Below are 18,566 nucleotides of genomic sequence, written 5' to 3'. Positions count from 1 at the left end.
TTTAAATAGTATGGTATTATATTTACTCTTGTCACCCTAAAATCAGTCTCTCTATTCTCCACACTGTTCTCTTTACATTTCCTAAGGTGCTGACAAGGAGAATTTGTTTAAAAACTATGAGCTTCTTCTATTGGTGATCGTTTCCTTTATTCTCATGACCTAAATGTGTGATTAGGGGTGTTAATGTGAGGAGAAATTAGACGCAAGTCAATCTTGTGGGTCTAAGAGTCAATAAAAGAGTACTAATTAGATATTTTCAAAACATGTAAATATAACAATGCCGTCATGGTAAACGGGTAACTCAAATAAAGCTCTGCTTTTTACAAATCATCTCCACCGTACCTTTCTAATCAGATTGAACGCTGATTCATCAACAATAGCGGGATTAGTGTTAGGCATGGCTAACACCATTGTCACACCACCAGCCAAAGCTGCTGCTGTCCCAGATGAGTAATCTTCCTTATGTGTCGCCCCGGGCTCGCGCAGGTGCACATGTACGTCAATCAACCCAGGCAGACGAACTGCGCGGCCAGATGACATGCAATCAATGTGAGTCTTCAGTTTAGGTGCTCCGCCGATTCTCTTTAGAGCCTACAAATCACAAAGATCTACTCAAGGGAACAAATTAAGTACACAAGAGAACAAATCAAGTTGTGACTTACTACAAGGTCCATAAACATTATTGTTTACAAAATTAAAGACGTTCAGCGGATTCGTTCCAAACCAGACTTACAGTTGGCCTCTCCACAGACGATAGTGACTCTACTTCGTGAGCCAAACGATTAAACATTCATTTAGTATCGTGAAACAATGTGCACAAGCATGTCATTTACTTAACTTCTCGTAATTACCTCAATAAGGAGCTTAGCACACTTAATGTCTGTGATGAGTGGTATGGAATAATCTATAGCCATTCTGCGGGTGCGGTAACCATGTGTTATATAAGACGACGCACGCCTGGAGCCAGTTCTCCTTAGCGGAAGGTTGATCACTAAATCAAACTTGTTCTGTGCAAGGTAATCTAGAATACTCTGCTCTGTGGCGCCATTACCTCCCTCCTCAAATGGCCAATCCACTGTTTTGACCTGCGTGTAAAGAACACCACTGGTTAAGGAAGAAGTCGAGAAACCCTGAAATGTGTTCGCCCTAATTATGAAGGAGATATGCAATTATGAAATTATGCGTATTTTTACATCGATAGACTTACCTTGCCTTCAAGAGTGACAAGAAAATTCGCTTTGTGCGCCGAACATTTTAAATCGTGCGTAACTACGCTTTTCTACCAATAAAACTACACAATTCCCTGACTAAAATCAATTTTCTTTAACACAGAGAAGTTCCAAGAAGCTCACAATGGCACGATGTAAATACGAGTCAGTGGTTGTTTCTGCTAGTGGTCAAGAGTATTAAACAGGCGCAAACGACTGACTAAAATATATAGATTCGAATTATTACTAACAATAAAAGCCTTCAGCCTTCCCTGACAGTCGACCATTCCATCCATTTTCTTTAACACAGAAAAGTTCCAAGAAGCTCACAATGGCACGATGTAAATACGAGTCAGTGAATTGTTTCTGCTAGTGGTCAAGAGTGTTAAACAGGCGCAAACGACTGACTAAAATATATAGATTCGAATTATTACTAACAATAAAAGCCTTCAGCCTTCCCTGGCAGCCGACCATTCCATCCATTTTCTTTAACACAGAGAAGTTCCAAGAAGCTCACAATAGCACGATGTAAATACGAGTCAGTGGTTGTTTCTGCTAGTGGTCAAGAGTATTAAACAGGCGCAAACGACTGACTAAAATATATCCATTCGAATTATTACTAACAATAAAAGCCTTCAGCCTTCCCTGGCAGCCGACCATTCCATCCATTTTCTTTAACACAGAGAAGTTCCAAGAAGCTCACAATGGCACGATGTAAATACGAGTCAGTGAATTGTTTCTGCTAGTGGTCAAGAGTATTAAACAGGCGCAAACGACTGACTAAAATATATAGATTCGAATTATTACTAACAATAAAAGCCTTCAGCCTTCCCTGGCAGTCGACCATTCCATCCATTTTCTTTAACACAGAGAAGTTCCAAGAAGCTCACAATGGCACGATGTAAATACGAGTCAGTGAATTGTTTCTGCTAGTGGTCAAGAGTGTTAAACAGGCGCAAACGACTGACTAAAATATATAGATTCGAATTATTACTAACAATAAAAGCCTTCAGCCTTCCCTGGCAGTCGACCATTCCATCCATTTTCTTTAACACAGAGAAGTTCCAAGAAGCTCACAATGGCACGATGTAAATACGAGTCAGTGGTTGTTTCTGCTAGTGGTCAAGAGTATTAAACAGGCGCAAACGACTGACTAAAATATATAGATTCGAATTATTACTAACAATAAAAGCCTTCAGCCTTCCCTGGCAGTCGACCATTCCATCCATTTTCTTTAACACAGAGAAGTTCCATGAAGCTCACAATGGCACGATGTAAATACGAGTCAGTGGTTGTTTCTGCTAGTGGTCAAAAGTATTAAACAGGCGCAAACGACTGACTAAAATATATAGATTCGAATTATTACTAACAATAAAAGCCTTCAGCCTTCCCTGGCAGTCGACCATTCCATCCATTTTCTTTAACACAGAGAAGTTCCATGAAGCTCACAATGGCACGATGTAAATACGAGTCAGTGGTTGTTTCTGCTAGTGGTCAAGAGTATTAAACAGGCGCAAACGACTGACTAAAATATACAGATTCGAATTATTACTAACAATAAAAGCCTTCAGCCTTCCCTGGCAGTCGACCATTCCATCCATTTTCTTTAACACAGAGAAGTTCCAAGAAGCTCACAATGGCACGATGTAAATACGAGTCAGTGGTTGTTTCTGCTAGTGGTCAAGAGTATTAAACAGGCGCAAACGACTGACAGACAGACTGCCTGACTGACTGAAAGGTAAATTAGTGTTAACAACTGAGTTGAAAACGTAAACTGGCCACCGTAAAGAGTAAAAAGGCTGACGTTTCGAGCGTGAGCCCCTCGTCAGAGCGATTAGAAGAATTGTGGCTCGTGTGTAGGTATATATTCAGAAAATATAGCTACGCTATTAGTGGGAATATGGTGACGAGAAAACAAGAATAAATTAGTCGAATGAAAAGCGCTCGTTGATACCGTGGGGATTAAGAGTGCCGATTTGGAAGATAAACTTTTGTTCTAGCGTTTTGCGGCTTTCCGAACTATTTTTTTTCTAAACTCTCCCACCGACGCAGCACCACAGTTTCTTTAGCCAGAAAAAGTGGTAACCTGACTGTCTGACTAAATAGGGGTGAATGGCTTTTCTCCAAAATTGTCAGTTGTAGCCAGACGGATCATTTCCTGACATGTGGCTACCACGAATTAAGACACAACAACCCTAAACCTTTTGTCCCTCTAAGCTTTCTTCAATGTTTGATAAATGAAAATGGTAGTGATTACTGACCTTAACCCCATGCTCCGTGTAAAAATCAGCTGTCCCTGGACTGGCATATAACTTGAATCCCAATTCTACCAAAGTATTAATGCTTGGTAACATCTCATTCTTGGACTAAAAACATTCAAACCACACAACAATAAAAATTATCGCGTTGTTCAAAGAAAGTTTGTAAAATGCTATTGGGAACAACTGTAGTGTCAAAGGAGAGTGATCAAAAAGGGCACAAAGTAGCTAAGTGCTTAAAATCCAGATGGTTTTCTCTTTAAGCTCGTCCAAGATATCGAGGGTAAAATTGAGAGAAAAATATCCCAAGGTTCAAATTGTTATTGGTGAGGAAAAAAAAATAAACTTTTGAGATATCAGTGAGGAGTAATGTAACTGTGGTCAAATTTGAATTTCAAGTCTGTAAGGCGGGGTCTGACGTTCAAGATGAACTCAAGTTTGCGATATTTGGAACAGTATTGAAATTACCTTTCAGTGAAATGAAAACTAACTCAAATAAATTTAAACTTTTAAAAGTCATTGTACCTTGAAGCTTCCAATCGATAGAAGGATGCACTCTTGAGGAATCTTAAACCCAGTACTAAGCATACCCTTGAGGTAAGCTTCGTACCGATTTTCGCCAAAACAGGCCACTTCTCCCGTACTAGACATCTCCACGCCTAACATGGCATCTGCCCCAGCCAGGCGTGAGAAAGAAAATTGAGGTACCTTGATGACAAAAAAGGGAAAAAAAAAACGATGAAAAAACAAAAATCGATTTACTTTTTTTGTCATCTCTGACACAATCCTTCCGAACAAGATATAAAATGTTCGCTTTTTTCGTAAAAAGACCCTTTTCAATGTTCTACATTTTATTGAAAACACGGCGTTGTTTACGGTGCTGGTGACAGCATGTGCCGTGAGATAAACCGGAAATAATGCTAACGGTTTTTAATTACCGGCCTCAGAAGCGTCACATTTAGTCCAGCGATTGCATAGAAGTTCAAAAAAGAGTTTGAGCACTAAAATACGGAAACTGACGAAGATCGCTTAGTCATAAATATGTCTCTCCGAAATTAAAGAAATTACAAGACTAGACATTTCTGTGTTGAGGATTAGTGAAATAACGTGCGCCTGATAAGTCAGTATCTCAAAATTGAAGAAGCTCGCTGGAGCCAGACACCTCTGCTAGCTACTTTATTCCTTTCAAGTGTATTGAAACAGAACAAATTCACAAACTGCTCTTATGCTAAACGTTCCTTTCACCTTTACTCCAACTCGGCCATATCCCGTGCAATCCAAAGCTGGCTCGACAGGTACACCACAGATTGCTCGTGTTGCCATAGCGATAAAGTCGTGATCAAGAGTCTTGGATACAAAAGGAAAGGACCGGGACACGCGAAGATTACATTCGATTACTTTCAGTTCATTATCCTGTGAATCGAACAATATAACTCACTTTAATAAACCTATCACCATTCGTAATTATCACGTGACGAGGAGAAAGAAAATTATCATTGTGGCATATTTCCCAATTTCAAATTCTCAATACTAACCAAGAAAGTAACATCTGGTCATCAGTTGGAGGAATTTGTTTTCAGATCATAGGAGGAAAACTTTAAATTAAAAAGGACAAGTAAGTTTTCATTTAAAAAGGCAACTTTCGCTTTTCCATCGAGGAGACAGTAGTGTGAGTTAAAAGGTAAAGTACCTTCCTGTTCATTGTGTAAATAAAATAGATTCCAATTTGCATCTAATCAGTTACAGGTCATATCTGATATTAAAATCGGTAACATGAGTGAGCCACTCGCTCGCGGCTCGTGTGCGATTCTTTGACCTCAATTTGGCCTCATCTGTGAACTAGAACTGAACAGAGACGGCAAAAAAAGGGTTCTTAATAAAACCATGTGTACATACAGAAGACAAACCTTAGCAATCAGCTGCATGTTAAAAGGCCCTGTGACCATTAAGGCTTGTCCAATATCAAAGCAGATCTTTCGTATCTTTTTGAGTGTCTCTTCATTCAGATCTTGTGGAGGTAAAACCATTGTAGCATCACCAGAATGGACACCAGCATTTTCTACATGTTCAGATACAGCCATGACAACCACCTCACCATCACTAGCCACTGCATCGACATCTATCTCCTGCAGAGACAAGTTGAGCAATTTGTGCAGATGATGATATTAAAGAAAGTAGGTAACTTGGTATTACGCAGGCTTCTTCAAAGTGAGATGTAAGCATGCTTGAAAACAGCTTCTCACCTTTGCATTTTGAATGAATTTGGAAATAACAACAGGGTGTTCACTGGATACAGACTGAGCATTGCCAAGGTACGTAACCATTTCATGATCAGAAAATGCAACATTCATGGCCGCACCACTGAGCACATAGGATGGTCGCACAAGACAGGGATACCCAACTGTGGCACAGAACTTTTTGGCATCCTGTAAAATAAATGTTTTCAAAAAGAGTGTTAATGATTCTCGTCGAAATTGGTCGGTCTGTGGTCAGTTGAATTCTTACAGATTTACTCTTTTCCCCACATTTTTAAGCACACATTTAATGCAACTTCTTAAACAGCTGTAATGTGCCATGCAGCCGCTGTACAAACACTAACACCTACACTACAGCTATGGCATATGAAAATATTCAGTGCAAATGAGTTGTCTTTTCATAATTTTTATAAATCAGTTTTACCAACGACGCTCCTTGAATGCATTGAGGTAAGTATTTCAAACATTTCTCTCTCCTCAATAGTTATTCTTTACATAATTTGAAAAGGATGATCTCTTTACGCAACTTACCTCTAAAGTTGTAAGAACTTTCCACTGTGGCTGCAGAATTCCAATGTTGTCCAACATTCTGGAAAACTTGAAACGATTCTCGGCATTGTCAATCATCTCAGGAGAGGTACCGAGGATGCGAACCTACACAACAAATGATGTAATAACATTACACTCATAGCAGTTTGGAGAGATCCATCTGACGAACCACTGTTGGCCAGTGACTTATTGGTGATGCATACTAAAGATAAACACTTAGGGTTTTGATCGCCAGTTACTCCACCTTTCACCTTTCTGAGCCTTGAAGCCCCAGAAAGTCCACCGGTTTACATGTAAATGGGGGGAGAGGGAGTGATAGGGGGGAAGGGGGAGAGGGGGAAGGGGGTGGGGGGAGAGGGGGGGAAGGGGGTGAATGAAGCGAATATTAGGTGCCATGGATTATTGGTTAATATCAATAATCAATTGACTGCTTGACTGATTGACCCCTACCTGTTGTCTGTGAAGCTGCATTGCAATGTTGTTTGGTAATTGTCCTCCCATGCTTAGGATAATACCCTCTGGATTTTCTTTTTCATAAATGTCCATAACAATCTAAAATAACAGATAGACACTTGTTAGGTGAAAAACTCATAAAAATGGCTTTACTACAAACCAATCTATTTGGAAAAATTTTGTAAAAAGTTAAGCTTGGAGCCCTGCACAACACTCACCTCAAAGGAGATTTCATCAAAGTACAGTCTCTCACATTCATCATAATCTGTACTGACAGTTTCTGGATTATAGTTCAACATTATGGTCTTTTTCTTCAACTAAAAAATAAAGAAAATTTGTGACTAGGAAACATGACAATAGAGAAATAAGGTTGACCTGCTTTCTGAGGTGATTTACAAGCAAGGAGAATATCAAAACAACTACTACAGTGTACCTACCTTTCTAAGTTCTCTGATACAGCCTACAGCGCACCAATCAAATTCCACACTGCTGCCGATTCGGTATACCCCAGAACCAATTACCATACAGGCCCCACTGTCAAAGTCTATATCATCTTCACATGCATTGTAAGTCAGATACAGGTAGTTTGTAAAGGCTGGGTACTCTGCAGCCACGGTGTCAATCTGCTTTACATATGGAGTAAGACCATACTGCTGCCGAACTTTGCGAACGGCAAGTTCAGTGCTGAAAGTAGACAAATAACCTTACATTCCAATTGGTCACAAAAGATAATTAATGAAGTTGCTGGCTCAGGTTAAGCAAATCAATAACGTTTTTCTTTTTTTTGAATGCTCAGATGTACAGATAACTGAATTTGTAGTTTGCCATTTGACAATAATGCATTCTGCTAGTCATGATACTGAGCACCTGACAGAGGTGAGGAAACTGAATGACCTAATCCTATCAAACCATGTATGAATCCTTTTGACTGGCTACAGCTGGTGAGGTTAGATTTGAAAATCTTGCAAAATGATATAAAGGATACAAAATTTTCCATAGCTACATGTGCAACTTACTTGTGAATACACTTTGCAATTTGCTTGTCAGAGAATCCTAGTTGTTTAGCTCCAAGTAAATGCTCATATGAGACTTCAGCTGCCTATAAAGGAACAAATGCACATACTTTTCAACTTTTATTATGAAAAAAAAAAAACAAACAAACAAACAAACATACCTTCTACCTGATCCCTACAAAGCCAACTTTCACCCAGTTTGGAAATAAATAGTGTCAGGCCAAGTGAACAGAAATTTTGAGTTACCACCAGTAATGACCATTCTTTTAGGGAAATGACTTAACCCTTTAACTCCCAGATCAAATTTGTAATTCTCCTTACTGTCAACCATACAATTCTTATAATGTTAGTTCAGAGAATTAGGTATTGGATCAACTTATTATCCCCAAACTGATCTTTTTCTTTATTCTCATCACTGATCTGGTTGATAGCGTATTGATATTGCGAGGAGAAATTCTTCCTTGGTCACTCATGGGAGTTAAAGGATTACGTAGAGTTGAGATTTCCCAGTATTGAACAAGCAGGAGGCAATTAAGGTTGGCAAGTTCTTTTTTTGGTTTATTTTTTGGTGTTCAGGTCCATAAAAATGCAACAACAACAACATCAAGCTGCTAAGATAATCTCAACCTTCACTCAACAAAAGATTAAAGGAGATGTACTGCTAAAAGTATTTTTTCTTTGCCAATTTTGGTTGAAAAAACCATGAATAACTGAACTTTTTTTGTTTTGTTTCTGGCCTTATAATCAATCACAATGTTAGTAGGAACATGATGGCAAACTATTTCTGATTGTCTGATTGGATTGTTCTTGCAACATAGCCACTTTCCAGAAAAATTTCTCATGATCAGGATTTTCTGAGTGTCAAGGTAACAGTAGCTAAAGTTGTATGATTGTTGCATTTCTGATTATCATTTACATTCTTTTGTTATTCACATATTACATGTATGTTAGTGTTTCAAGTAATTATATATTCAAGTTTAGTACAATTTGACTTCTTACCTTGTTTTCAAGTAGCCATTTAAAATTCTAAAAGAGTTTTAATCCAGCAGCTTTATTTCAAATGACTAGTCAATTTTTAATTTGTTATAATGGACATGTTTAGTTCATATATTAAAGGTTAGCTATTAATAGTGCGAGACGTTACCATGATTGTCGCTAGATGCTTTCTAACTTTCCCTGTCCTTGAAAAGCAGTTAGTTGGTTAATAAAATTGTTCATAACGTTTTGAGTTTAATTTGCTGTTTGCTGCTTCAAACTCTCTACCTTCTCTCTGTGCATTAAGGGTGTAGATGTTGATGACGGTTGACCAGGCTACAGGGAGCATAAATCACCAATAAAACATTGTCAATAAAACAACACGCACGAGTGCAGCATAAGACAATATTATTACAAGAAATTCTATACATATCAATGAACAAAATTATACATTGTGTCCTAGAATTCACACAGCTGCTATCATTTAAAGGAACACCAATACAAACAATCAAAAGAAATTTATTTATGTCTGTCAACTAGATGAATTTCGGTGCCCTGTTAGCTCATATTAATTTTTCAATCATGCCAACAAAAAGCTTTTATGATTTGAGTTGTTCTTATGTTGTCTAACCTGACAATAGTAACTGATCCATTGATTCAAAAAAGGGTAAGTTAAGTCATGCTAGAGAGGAAAATGTCTGAAGAATTTGTACTTACCTCAGCTTTTTCTCTGTAATTTTTCAACAAAAGTGCATAATCCATGATGCACTTCATGCGGCTCAAAAACCACTTGTCAATCTTTGTCAGCTCGTACAGCTTATCTATGCTGTACCCTTCCTTGTATGCAGCAGAAAGCACATGAATACGCTGATCAGAAGGCTGCTTCAATTCCTATATCACAGAAATCACAATTATTTTGACAGAAGGGTTTTACTAATGTCAAAAACCTGAGTAGAACAGACTATTTGTAACCCTTACACTCCCAGGCACATAGTTTCTACAAACTATTTGGTACACAGTCAAGGACATAGGTGATGAAGATTGTACACAGAAAAAGGAACTAACCTCATCAGAAGCAGTATGGCCATGAGAATCAAAACCCAGGTTTGACTCGTCCACCATCCTTAGGGCTTTCTGTAGGGCCTCTTCAAACCGTCGTCCAATAGCCATTACTTCTCCAACACTTTTCATTGAGCTTCCAATCTACAGATTGAAAAGTTACATAAGAATTAATCATTTCATTTCACAACTGCTTAGGATGTGCAAAAAGTTATTTCCTCAAGATGAATTTCTCCAAATAGTGCTTGCCAGAGGCAGTGTCTAAGCTAAAATTGCTCACAGCATGGTAGGTGCTTCTTACCTTTGTATTAACCTTGCTGAACTTGCCCAAGTCCCATCTGGGAATTTTAACAACAACATAATCCAGGCTAGGCTCAAAGCAAGCTGTTGTAGAGTTGGTGACTGAGTTCCTTAACACTGGTAAGGGTCTTCCCAGAGCTAACTTTGCTGCAACATATGCCAAGGGATAGCCTGTAGCCTTTGATGCGAGAGCTGAACTTCGAGAAAGCCGTGCATTTACCTCAATGATGAAATACTAGCAATCAAAAAAAACAAAAACAAAAACAAAAACAAAAGCAGGTAAAATTTACATTTGCATAGTTGTTTATTTAAGTGTACTATGAAGAAAAAAGTTCTTATCTTTTTCTCATCATTTCATGTTATTTTTGGCATAAATGTACCACACCCCATTTGCACCTTAATTCCAAAAAAAAGAAATCATCAAATTAAAAAATACAGAAACTATTGAAGCAAAGTGGTGAAAAGAATCCAATACACAAGACTGGGATACAGGAGAGTTATAGTAATAACACACACATACTTCATATAAAAAAAAATACAAACCTCTTTAGATTCTGGATTAAGAGCATACTGTATGTTACATTCTCCAACAACTCCAAGATGTCTGATAACCTTGACAGCACAAGAGCGCAGCATGTTGTATTCTGAATTGGTAAGTGTCTGACTTGGAGCAACAACAATGGACTCTCCAGTGTGGATACCAAGTGGATCAACATTCTCCATGTTACAAACCTACAGGGAAACAATGATGGATTGGTAACAAATTTGACTCTGTACTTGTCCAAAGTAGCAAATCCAGCCAGAGCTTGTGCTGGTTTCTGTAGCATTAAGATATACAAAGTACTGCTTCTTCCTTGGTCCATTACAGGTTATGCCCCCCCCCCCCCCATTCTATGAGGAACTTTGCCCCAAAAATAATGCGTAGCATGCATTCTACAGAGGTACTATCATTTCTGTCATCAATGTAGAGAATTACATGCAGTTACTTAAACCTGTTGATTATAAGTTAACGGTTCACCTAATAATTATAACTTCACTGAAGCATGAATTTCAATTAAGAAAACACAATAAATCTTGGATCAGAATCACTTGGCACAATCTCATCATAGAGGCTGAAGTCTTCAATCCATCAGCTGAGCTTTCTAGAATTATAGGATCCAATCTTAACCCCAACAAGCACTGGTATAAGGTAACAAAAAGTTAATGTGGAATCAGGCTGAATGCTTTGGCAAAGAAGTAAATGTTTTGTTGATTCCCTGATGACTGCAATACCTTCTGTCCCACCAGAGGTCTCAAGCACGCCAACAAAGGTTGTTCATTCAACAACAGGTAACCAAACAACATGTATGTTGCATATTCATTTGGTGTCTGTGCCTGACTAATTAGACAGCGAGAATTCCCAGCAGGTGGATTGTGAGGTCTCAAGCTATAATCCTGTTGTTGATGCGGTAAATAAAATTTTTCTTGACTGGACACGGATGGCCTGAATTGCAAATTAGCTGGGTGCACATTTAATGTGCAGCCAGCTAATCTGCACACATATATATATCTTTCCAGCACAAAGCTGCTCATCACACTCTCCCTGCAGCATTTTGTCAGGTTTTCTGGTCAGTTTGGTGACACCTATTTATACTAGGTGGAGAGAGGCACTGTGTTGGGAAGGAGAGAAAGTGTCTTGCCTACAAACATTACACTATCAACTGACCATTTCTCAAATACAGTGTCCACCACCCTAACCATTTTGCCGAAGTGTCTCCCCAACTACTGTATACATAACACATATGTTTTTAGAGGAATTATATGAACACAATTTTATCACACTGTACTATACTCACTGTGATGCAGTTGTCAAAAGCATCTCTGACAACCTCATATTCAATCTCCTTCCATCCTTTCAATGATTTGTCCAGGTTCACTTGCTTGGTATGGGCAAAGGTTGCATTGACAAGGGAAACCAGTTCTTCTCTGTCCTGAGCAAATCCTGACCCCAAGCCACCAAGTGCAAATGCTGCCCGCACTAACACAGGATACCCAAGTCTTTCAGCAGCAGCTACTGCCTAGACATGGATTTTGACAACACCCATTCATCAAGAATAATTTATAAAAAAAGAAAAAAATGTATGAGGTTGGCCTAAATTTTCTACCTAAACCACAAAAAGACAAGGGAAAAATTTTTTAATGCCAATATGGGACTATAATTATACATATTAAGTGCAAATTTTTTTAATTATTAATGACCATAGGAATGTAACTAATTCTTGTCAAAACTGTTTTTGTAATGTCACACCAGCATACAATAGTTTCTACACTCATAGAAGTCCCATCATAATAACAGAAAACAGCTTTTCAGCATACATCATGAAATAATAATGTCATTGGATCCAATTTTTTGCATGATGGCAAGAGCTATCAAGGCTTAGGTTTGTGTCATTCACCACTACCCCCTCCCGAGAAGCTCACACAAACAAGCACTAACCTGCTCAACAGAATACACTGCTTCACTTGGGGCAACTCTCTCCCCAATTTCTGCCAGTTTCTCAGCAAACATCTTTCTGTCTTCAGTACAAACTATAGAACTAACTGGAGTCCCTAGTGTTTGGACACCATACTTCTCAAGTACACCACTTGCTTGAAGCTCAATGCCACAGTTCAGAGCAGTTTGACCTCCAAATGACAAAAGGATACCATCTGGGTGTTCACTTTGAATGACCTAGATTGTACATCAATAGGAAAAAGAAAAAAAAAATATTCGTTAAAACTAACTATTGTCATTATTACTTCGAGAATATGAAGTTAAAATGTAAAAATCATATTATTCTAACAACAAAAAGGTCAGCTTAATTACCTGAGTGACATAGTTGGCTGTAATGGGCAGAAAATAGACTTTGTCTGCAAGGCCTTTTGATGTCTGCACTGTAGCAATGTTAGGATTCACCAAAACAGTTTGGATACCTTCTTCTTTCAGAGCTTTAATAGCCTGCAGAAAGTTAAGAATACTATGTATAAGCTACATACCTGCCCAGAGATTAAATTATACCAATATACAGGCATTGTGACACTTGGCAGCTATTTTCTTGTGTCAAATTTATATTACTATTCCCAAAGTGTGTCAGTTAAGTAAAGCATTACATATGTGGCCTCACCTGTGACCCTGAGTAATCAAACTCTCCAGCTTGTCCAATAGACAAACCTCCAGACCCTAAAATCAAAATTTTCTTGGATCTGTGTTCACTGGGGGAGACTAATGGCTCAAATTTCAGTGACTGCTGAATCTTTTCCTTAACTGATACTGATTGCTCTCCAGTTTGTTTGAACTGCTTGACTGTGGACAAAAAGATGTCAAACAACAACTCTAAGTCCTGTGGTCCAGCCATATGTTCTGGGTGAAACTGCACACTGAAGAATGGCTTGCTGTTATGAATTATCCCTTCATTTGTTTGGTCATTAGCATTTGTAAACAACACTGACCACTCAGGTGGCAGAGAGTTGGTGTCAATAGCAAAGCCGTGGTTCTGTGTGGTGATAAAACAGCGATCTGTGCCATGATGTATGCAAGGAATATTGTGACCTCGATTTCCATACCTACAAAATGAACATAATTGTAACAGAATGTTTTCCTGTGGGCCTGCTGAAACATTTACATGATTTTGTTTTACAAAAAATTAATACACTTTTAAGGTAACTGTTTTGGTGCATCAAAAGGCAAGTTCATTTTTCACAGAATTTCCTTTGTTTGTGTTATGTAAAATTTACTTCTTGAGACCATTTCATGATTGTAAGTCATTCAGTGGAGAGCTTTTAATTAGTCCTGACCACTGCAACCATGTTTTGATTATAAGCCCTTCATTGGAGCAAAATTAGACAGGTTAGGGAGATAATAAAAGTACTTTGCTGTCCAATAGACTAACACTGCAAGTATCAGCTTTTCAGGTGTAAGAGGAGTTTTCCCTTTTTTCTCAAAGAATTCTAAAGTAATTTCTCTAAAATGCAGCATTATTAAAGAAGATGAGGAATTCTTTCCTGTTATAGTGTAAATTTTAAAAATATGGTTTTCATAAAGGCTGATTAACAACAAAAAAAAATGCAGGAACAAGATTTTCTTCAACTAACTTCATTTTGAAGCTTTTACATCCAACAGCCAATCCCAGGAGCTGATGACCAAAGCAAATTCCAAAGAGAGGTTTAAGATTTGTGCGTTCAGTAAACTTTCTGATATTGTTTATAGTATCAGTAGTGAAAGTGGGGTCTCCAGGACCATTGCTTAGAAACACACCATCACACTCTGCAAAAAAAGCAAAAAATAATCACTGACTGAAAAATATCTTGCTCTGAACTACAATGTGCTAACTCCATCATTTACATGAACAATAGACATCCTACCAAGAGCAAAACATTGACTAAGGTTGAAGTTCCATTTCGGTTAGGATTTCCCAAATAACTTGATGTGTCACCATCACTTATTTGCTAGACTTCTCCTTTACCAAAAACATGCGCAGGTAGCATTAAGAGCAAAAGAGAAACATGAAAAATTTGCTTATATTCTCAAACTATGCATTATGAGCAGTTGAATGCACTTTAACAGAGTTACCAACAAAGAGCATCAGCGTTCAATAGTAGTCAGTGGTCTTTAAAATTTGCAAATGTGTTGGAACTCCAATCTCTTCCTTGGAGGCATTCTTGTGTGTGCTTTGAGCATTAACTTGCAGCATTGTGAGAAGTGGCAGCTCATTGTCCAGGCAGTTTTCCCCACCCCTTCCCTCCCTCTTTCCACTGTTTATTTAGTGTGATGGGTGCCTGTTTCCCTTCCCAGTGTGGGGGATCATGGCTGGGTTACCAGGATTTGCTGGCCATGGGAGAAGTCTCTATCTAGAAGCTGGCTGCCAATAGTGGATGCTCCTGGATGTTTCAGGCACCCAACTTCCACTTAGCAATGCAGTAGTTAATTGGTGATTACATTTTTCAAAATTTGAATTTTACTTATTGTACCACATGGTAGTGAAAAAACTTACCTCCTTTTTCTACATCATCATTGAAGGTGTAATTCCAAGGAACAACTTTAACAGCAGCTCCTCTGGCAATGAGACACCTTATCTGGTTGTATTTTATTCCACAATCTACAGCAATGATCTTTAAATCACCATCTGGGTTATAAACAACTGGTGCCTGTCAAAATAATTACAGTGCAACAAATTATTACTGTGTAACTTCTGTTTCTCTGGTAACTTCATCAAAATGACCAATCTATTACAGGAAATAAGCTACAAATTGCATTCCTATGTCAGCTATGCTCTTGGTCAAATGCATTAATTGGCCCAATTGAAACAAGAAATGAATAAAAGAGGAAAGTTTCTCTAGAAACTTTGGTGCAGCATCAATTGGAGTGTTACATGATAATTTGGTTTTACCAAATGAAACAAGATTGTAAAATGGCCACTGTGAAGGGTTTCCAAATATCACATTTTGAGCATTAGCTTTAGAAACTGTTTACAGAGGCCATGTTTTTTTAATTTGGTAAACTAATAATTTACATTTTTTTCAACTATTTCAAATTTTACCAAAGAGTACTTGGTAATTATCATAAAGCTTCCTTCTTATGTAAAATTACAAAAACATTATTTTTAGGTTTTTTTATCAATTAAGGGTAAAACAAATCAAATTATCTGATCAAGTTTGTATTTTCTTCATTCAAGTACCAAGTATTACTTAAGAAACCTCAAACAAATTCAAAATCATAGGTATGAAAAGTCTATAGATATTTATGCATGTCACCTAATATCCCTATTCTAACAAATGGAAAACCCAAAATACTACCTATGGTATGTGTATTTTCTCTTGTTCCAAAGTGGACAAGAGCTGAACTCATAATAAATGCAGAAAAACACACCTCACCACAGAATAATCCTGACAATTTAGAAGATGCATGGTCTTTAGAAAGCCCTCCAATCTGATTTGATCTTTTTGAAATTTTAGACTTATAAAGCTAACCTTTGATGAAACCTCTGCGACTAAGTTTCTCTGATTTGGGTCGTCAAATGGTATAGACTCGGGTTCAACATCTTCAATCACCACTTTTCCTAACATACATCCTGTTTCTCTTATCTTTTTGGTCAATGCTCTTGTGTCAATACCTGAAAGACACGTATTTTAATGATGTAAGAAATCAAACAATGTTGAAAAAAAATTATTGAACTACTGCCTTGCCACTGTTATTACTGGATAACTTTGCAAGTGCCAACAGAACCTTGCTAAGTCTTCTTCTTCTCTTTAAGACACCAACATAATGAAAGGGAGAAATCCCTATGAAGACAAGAATCAGAGGGTTGCTCCTCAAAGACCATTCATCAAAGTCTGTTGTCACCAGTTTCTCTGGCAAAGACCTATCTGAAATGTTAGCTGAAAGATTAAATCCCTGAATTTAAACATCAAATTGGAATTACACAAGAAACTTTCCTTTAGTTTTTCTATTTAATATTAATTAGAACTTCAGTAAGCCAGTTATCATTCTGCTAGAGGCAGGAAACTTAAAATAGGGGTATATCCTTGGAACCCATTTCAACAACCATTGTTTACAAATTATAGACTATTTAATTTGTGTTGGCTGGCAATTTTAGAGTTTACTACCTGAATTGTATTCATTTGTTTTAACATCGATCACCTAGTAAAAGGAAGATCTCTCAAAGCATCTTGGAATGCTAGGAATAATGGAATGAACTATTATACCATCGTCCCTACATCCCTTCCCAATCAACCATAACATTTTCATACAACTCCTGAAAATGAACTACAATTTCTTTTTTCAAAAAATACCTGATCAAAACCAAACAACTAACCACTAATTCCTGGTACCCCCTCTTCTTCTAGCCATTGAGAAAGTGATTTCTTTGCATTCCAGTGACTGTACTCTTCCACATAATCACCAACAACCAGTGCAGCTGCCCAGATTTTATCTGACTCAAGCTCAGCTGTTAAACCATACGAGTCCTTCTTTCCATCTGGGACTCCATAGTTTCCAATCAGTGGGTAGGTGAGAGTAAGAATTTGACATCTGTATGATGGATCTGTGAGGGATTGTGGATATCCAACCATACCAGTCTGAAACACTTATCATAAAAGTGTTAGTTATTTATTTACTTTTTCATTTATAAATTGTTTTTTTTTTAGACCTATTGGCATTAAGAGCATATTTTGTTGGACTTTGAGTCAAATGGTGTTGGCTTAACCCATCAACCCTAAGATCTGGTTTTAAATTCTCCTCTCTGGCTGCTATACATTTTATTATAAATTAGCTACAGGAATTGGGTACTAGGTCAAGATAACAACTTCTACCTGATTAATTGGAGTATTCTCATTACCTCTTTGCTAGATAGTTTATGGATATCATAATGAGAAGTTACAAGTTAATCACTTGTGGGAGTTAACCCTTTATCTCCCCAGATCTCATAAGTAATTCTCCTTACTGTCTGCCATATAGCTCTTGTGATGTTAGTTTGGAGAACTTGGTATTAGATCAACTATGTAATCCCCTTATTAATATTTTCTTTCTTCTCATCACTTGTCTGCTTGATATTGTGTTTATATTGTAAGGAAAAATTCTGTCGTGGTCACTCATGTGAATTAAAGGGTTTAGTGAATGTCATCTCATCCTTAGCTAGCTTTTCTGTCTTAAAACCGATTATCCATATTTCTAAACATGCCTGTTTATGATAAACTCACTGGCTTTAATGTAAGAAAACTTTATTTACTGATATATCTACTATCTTCCAAATATTTTCCTACAAGCTCCCAGCCACATTTGTGACCGGATGTCACATTTCATGCTTTGACATCCGGGACCTTCTCAACATTGCTATTGCTCATGTACCACGTGCCAACATAACTACTGTTTCTCTACCACGTGCAAGAGGTTACGAGAAAACTAAGCCACACTACATTTTCCTTAATCGTTCACATAGGTACATCAAAGCTTTCCTTCATGTCATTTCCCTTTGGTTGGTTTTATATGGCAAAGTTTTTTGTCGAATCTCTTTACCAGTAAGTAAAAAAATGTCGTTTCGTTAGAATGTATTCTATTCTATGACAGAAAAAGCTGTACACGGAGAAAGCAAGACTTAATTATGTAATTAAAGAGTCACAATTCCATTCTCCTCGCATATCAGAACTTACAGCCTCTAAAACTTCTAATATAAAACAGTCTCTCACTTTTGAACAACGATTTCACGGGCTTATTTCAACCATTTCGGTACTGTAGAGGAAAAGGGATCGAACACGTGAGTTCGATGCTCGACTAGTCAACTTTTGAAAACAAATAACACTAAGTAATGCCTTACCAACTTCACCAGCAACGCACTTAGCTGATCCAAACAGCTTCCCTTTGTACACAGAACCATCATCTAAGATCAAACTGGCTAGCTTTGAACGGTTCGACGCCATTTCCCTTCCGTGCATAGATTGTTACTGTGGCCAAGTCACCATTAGCCACTCTGAGTTAATAAATTT

At 37.7% G+C, this 18,566-nt stretch overlaps 1 protein-coding gene across 3 annotated transcripts in view; it reads right to left on the bottom strand.

The window, feature by feature from the left end:
• The window catches only part of LOC113680153 (multifunctional protein CAD), a 27,317-nt gene extending 8,751 nt beyond the window's left edge, over positions 1 to 18,566 (bottom strand). The window contains exons 1-26 of one of the 3 annotated variants that reach the window (XM_089189466.1): positions 18,398 to 18,566; positions 16,901 to 17,170; positions 16,056 to 16,198; positions 15,080 to 15,233; positions 14,181 to 14,352; positions 13,214 to 13,652; positions 12,916 to 13,047; positions 12,543 to 12,780; positions 11,906 to 12,123; positions 10,614 to 10,802; positions 10,072 to 10,305; positions 9,777 to 9,914; positions 9,429 to 9,602; positions 9,000 to 9,047; positions 7,740 to 7,822; positions 7,161 to 7,407; positions 6,942 to 7,040; positions 6,721 to 6,822; positions 6,253 to 6,375; positions 5,710 to 5,892; positions 5,374 to 5,592; positions 4,712 to 4,879; positions 3,992 to 4,174; positions 3,470 to 3,574; positions 852 to 1,085; positions 343 to 591 (exon numbers count right to left, since the gene is read on the bottom strand). In XM_089189466.1, coding sequence (XP_089045592.1) covers positions 343 to 591; positions 852 to 1,085; positions 3,470 to 3,574; positions 3,992 to 4,174; positions 4,712 to 4,879; positions 5,374 to 5,592; positions 5,710 to 5,892; positions 6,253 to 6,375; positions 6,721 to 6,822; positions 6,942 to 7,040; positions 7,161 to 7,407; positions 7,740 to 7,822; positions 9,000 to 9,047; positions 9,429 to 9,602; positions 9,777 to 9,914; positions 10,072 to 10,305; positions 10,614 to 10,802; positions 11,906 to 12,123; positions 12,543 to 12,780; positions 12,916 to 13,047; positions 13,214 to 13,652; positions 14,181 to 14,352; positions 15,080 to 15,233; positions 16,056 to 16,198; positions 16,901 to 17,170; positions 18,398 to 18,515 — 4,662 coding nt within the window. In that variant the 5' untranslated portion in view covers positions 18,516 to 18,566. Of the gene's footprint in view, positions 1 to 342; positions 592 to 851; positions 1,086 to 3,469; positions 3,575 to 3,991; positions 4,175 to 4,711; positions 4,880 to 5,373; positions 5,593 to 5,709; positions 5,893 to 6,252; positions 6,376 to 6,720; positions 6,823 to 6,941; positions 7,041 to 7,160; positions 7,408 to 7,739; positions 7,823 to 8,999; positions 9,048 to 9,428; positions 9,603 to 9,776; positions 9,915 to 10,071; positions 10,306 to 10,613; positions 10,803 to 11,905; positions 12,128 to 12,542; positions 12,781 to 12,915; positions 13,048 to 13,213; positions 13,653 to 14,180; positions 14,353 to 15,079; positions 15,234 to 16,055; positions 16,199 to 16,900; positions 17,171 to 18,397 lie in introns of all 3 variants that reach the window. The other 2 variants (XM_027197150.2, XM_027197151.2) reach the window with 2 other exon arrangements.

The sequence above is a fragment of the Pocillopora damicornis genome, chromosome 12, assembly GCF_964200805.1.
Source record: "Pocillopora damicornis chromosome 12, jaPocDami1.2, whole genome shotgun sequence".
NCBI lineage: Eukaryota > Metazoa > Cnidaria > Anthozoa > Scleractinia > Pocilloporidae > Pocillopora > Pocillopora damicornis.
The sequence above is the reverse complement of the archived record's forward strand: the minus strand, read 5'-3'. Positions and strand labels throughout refer to the sequence as shown.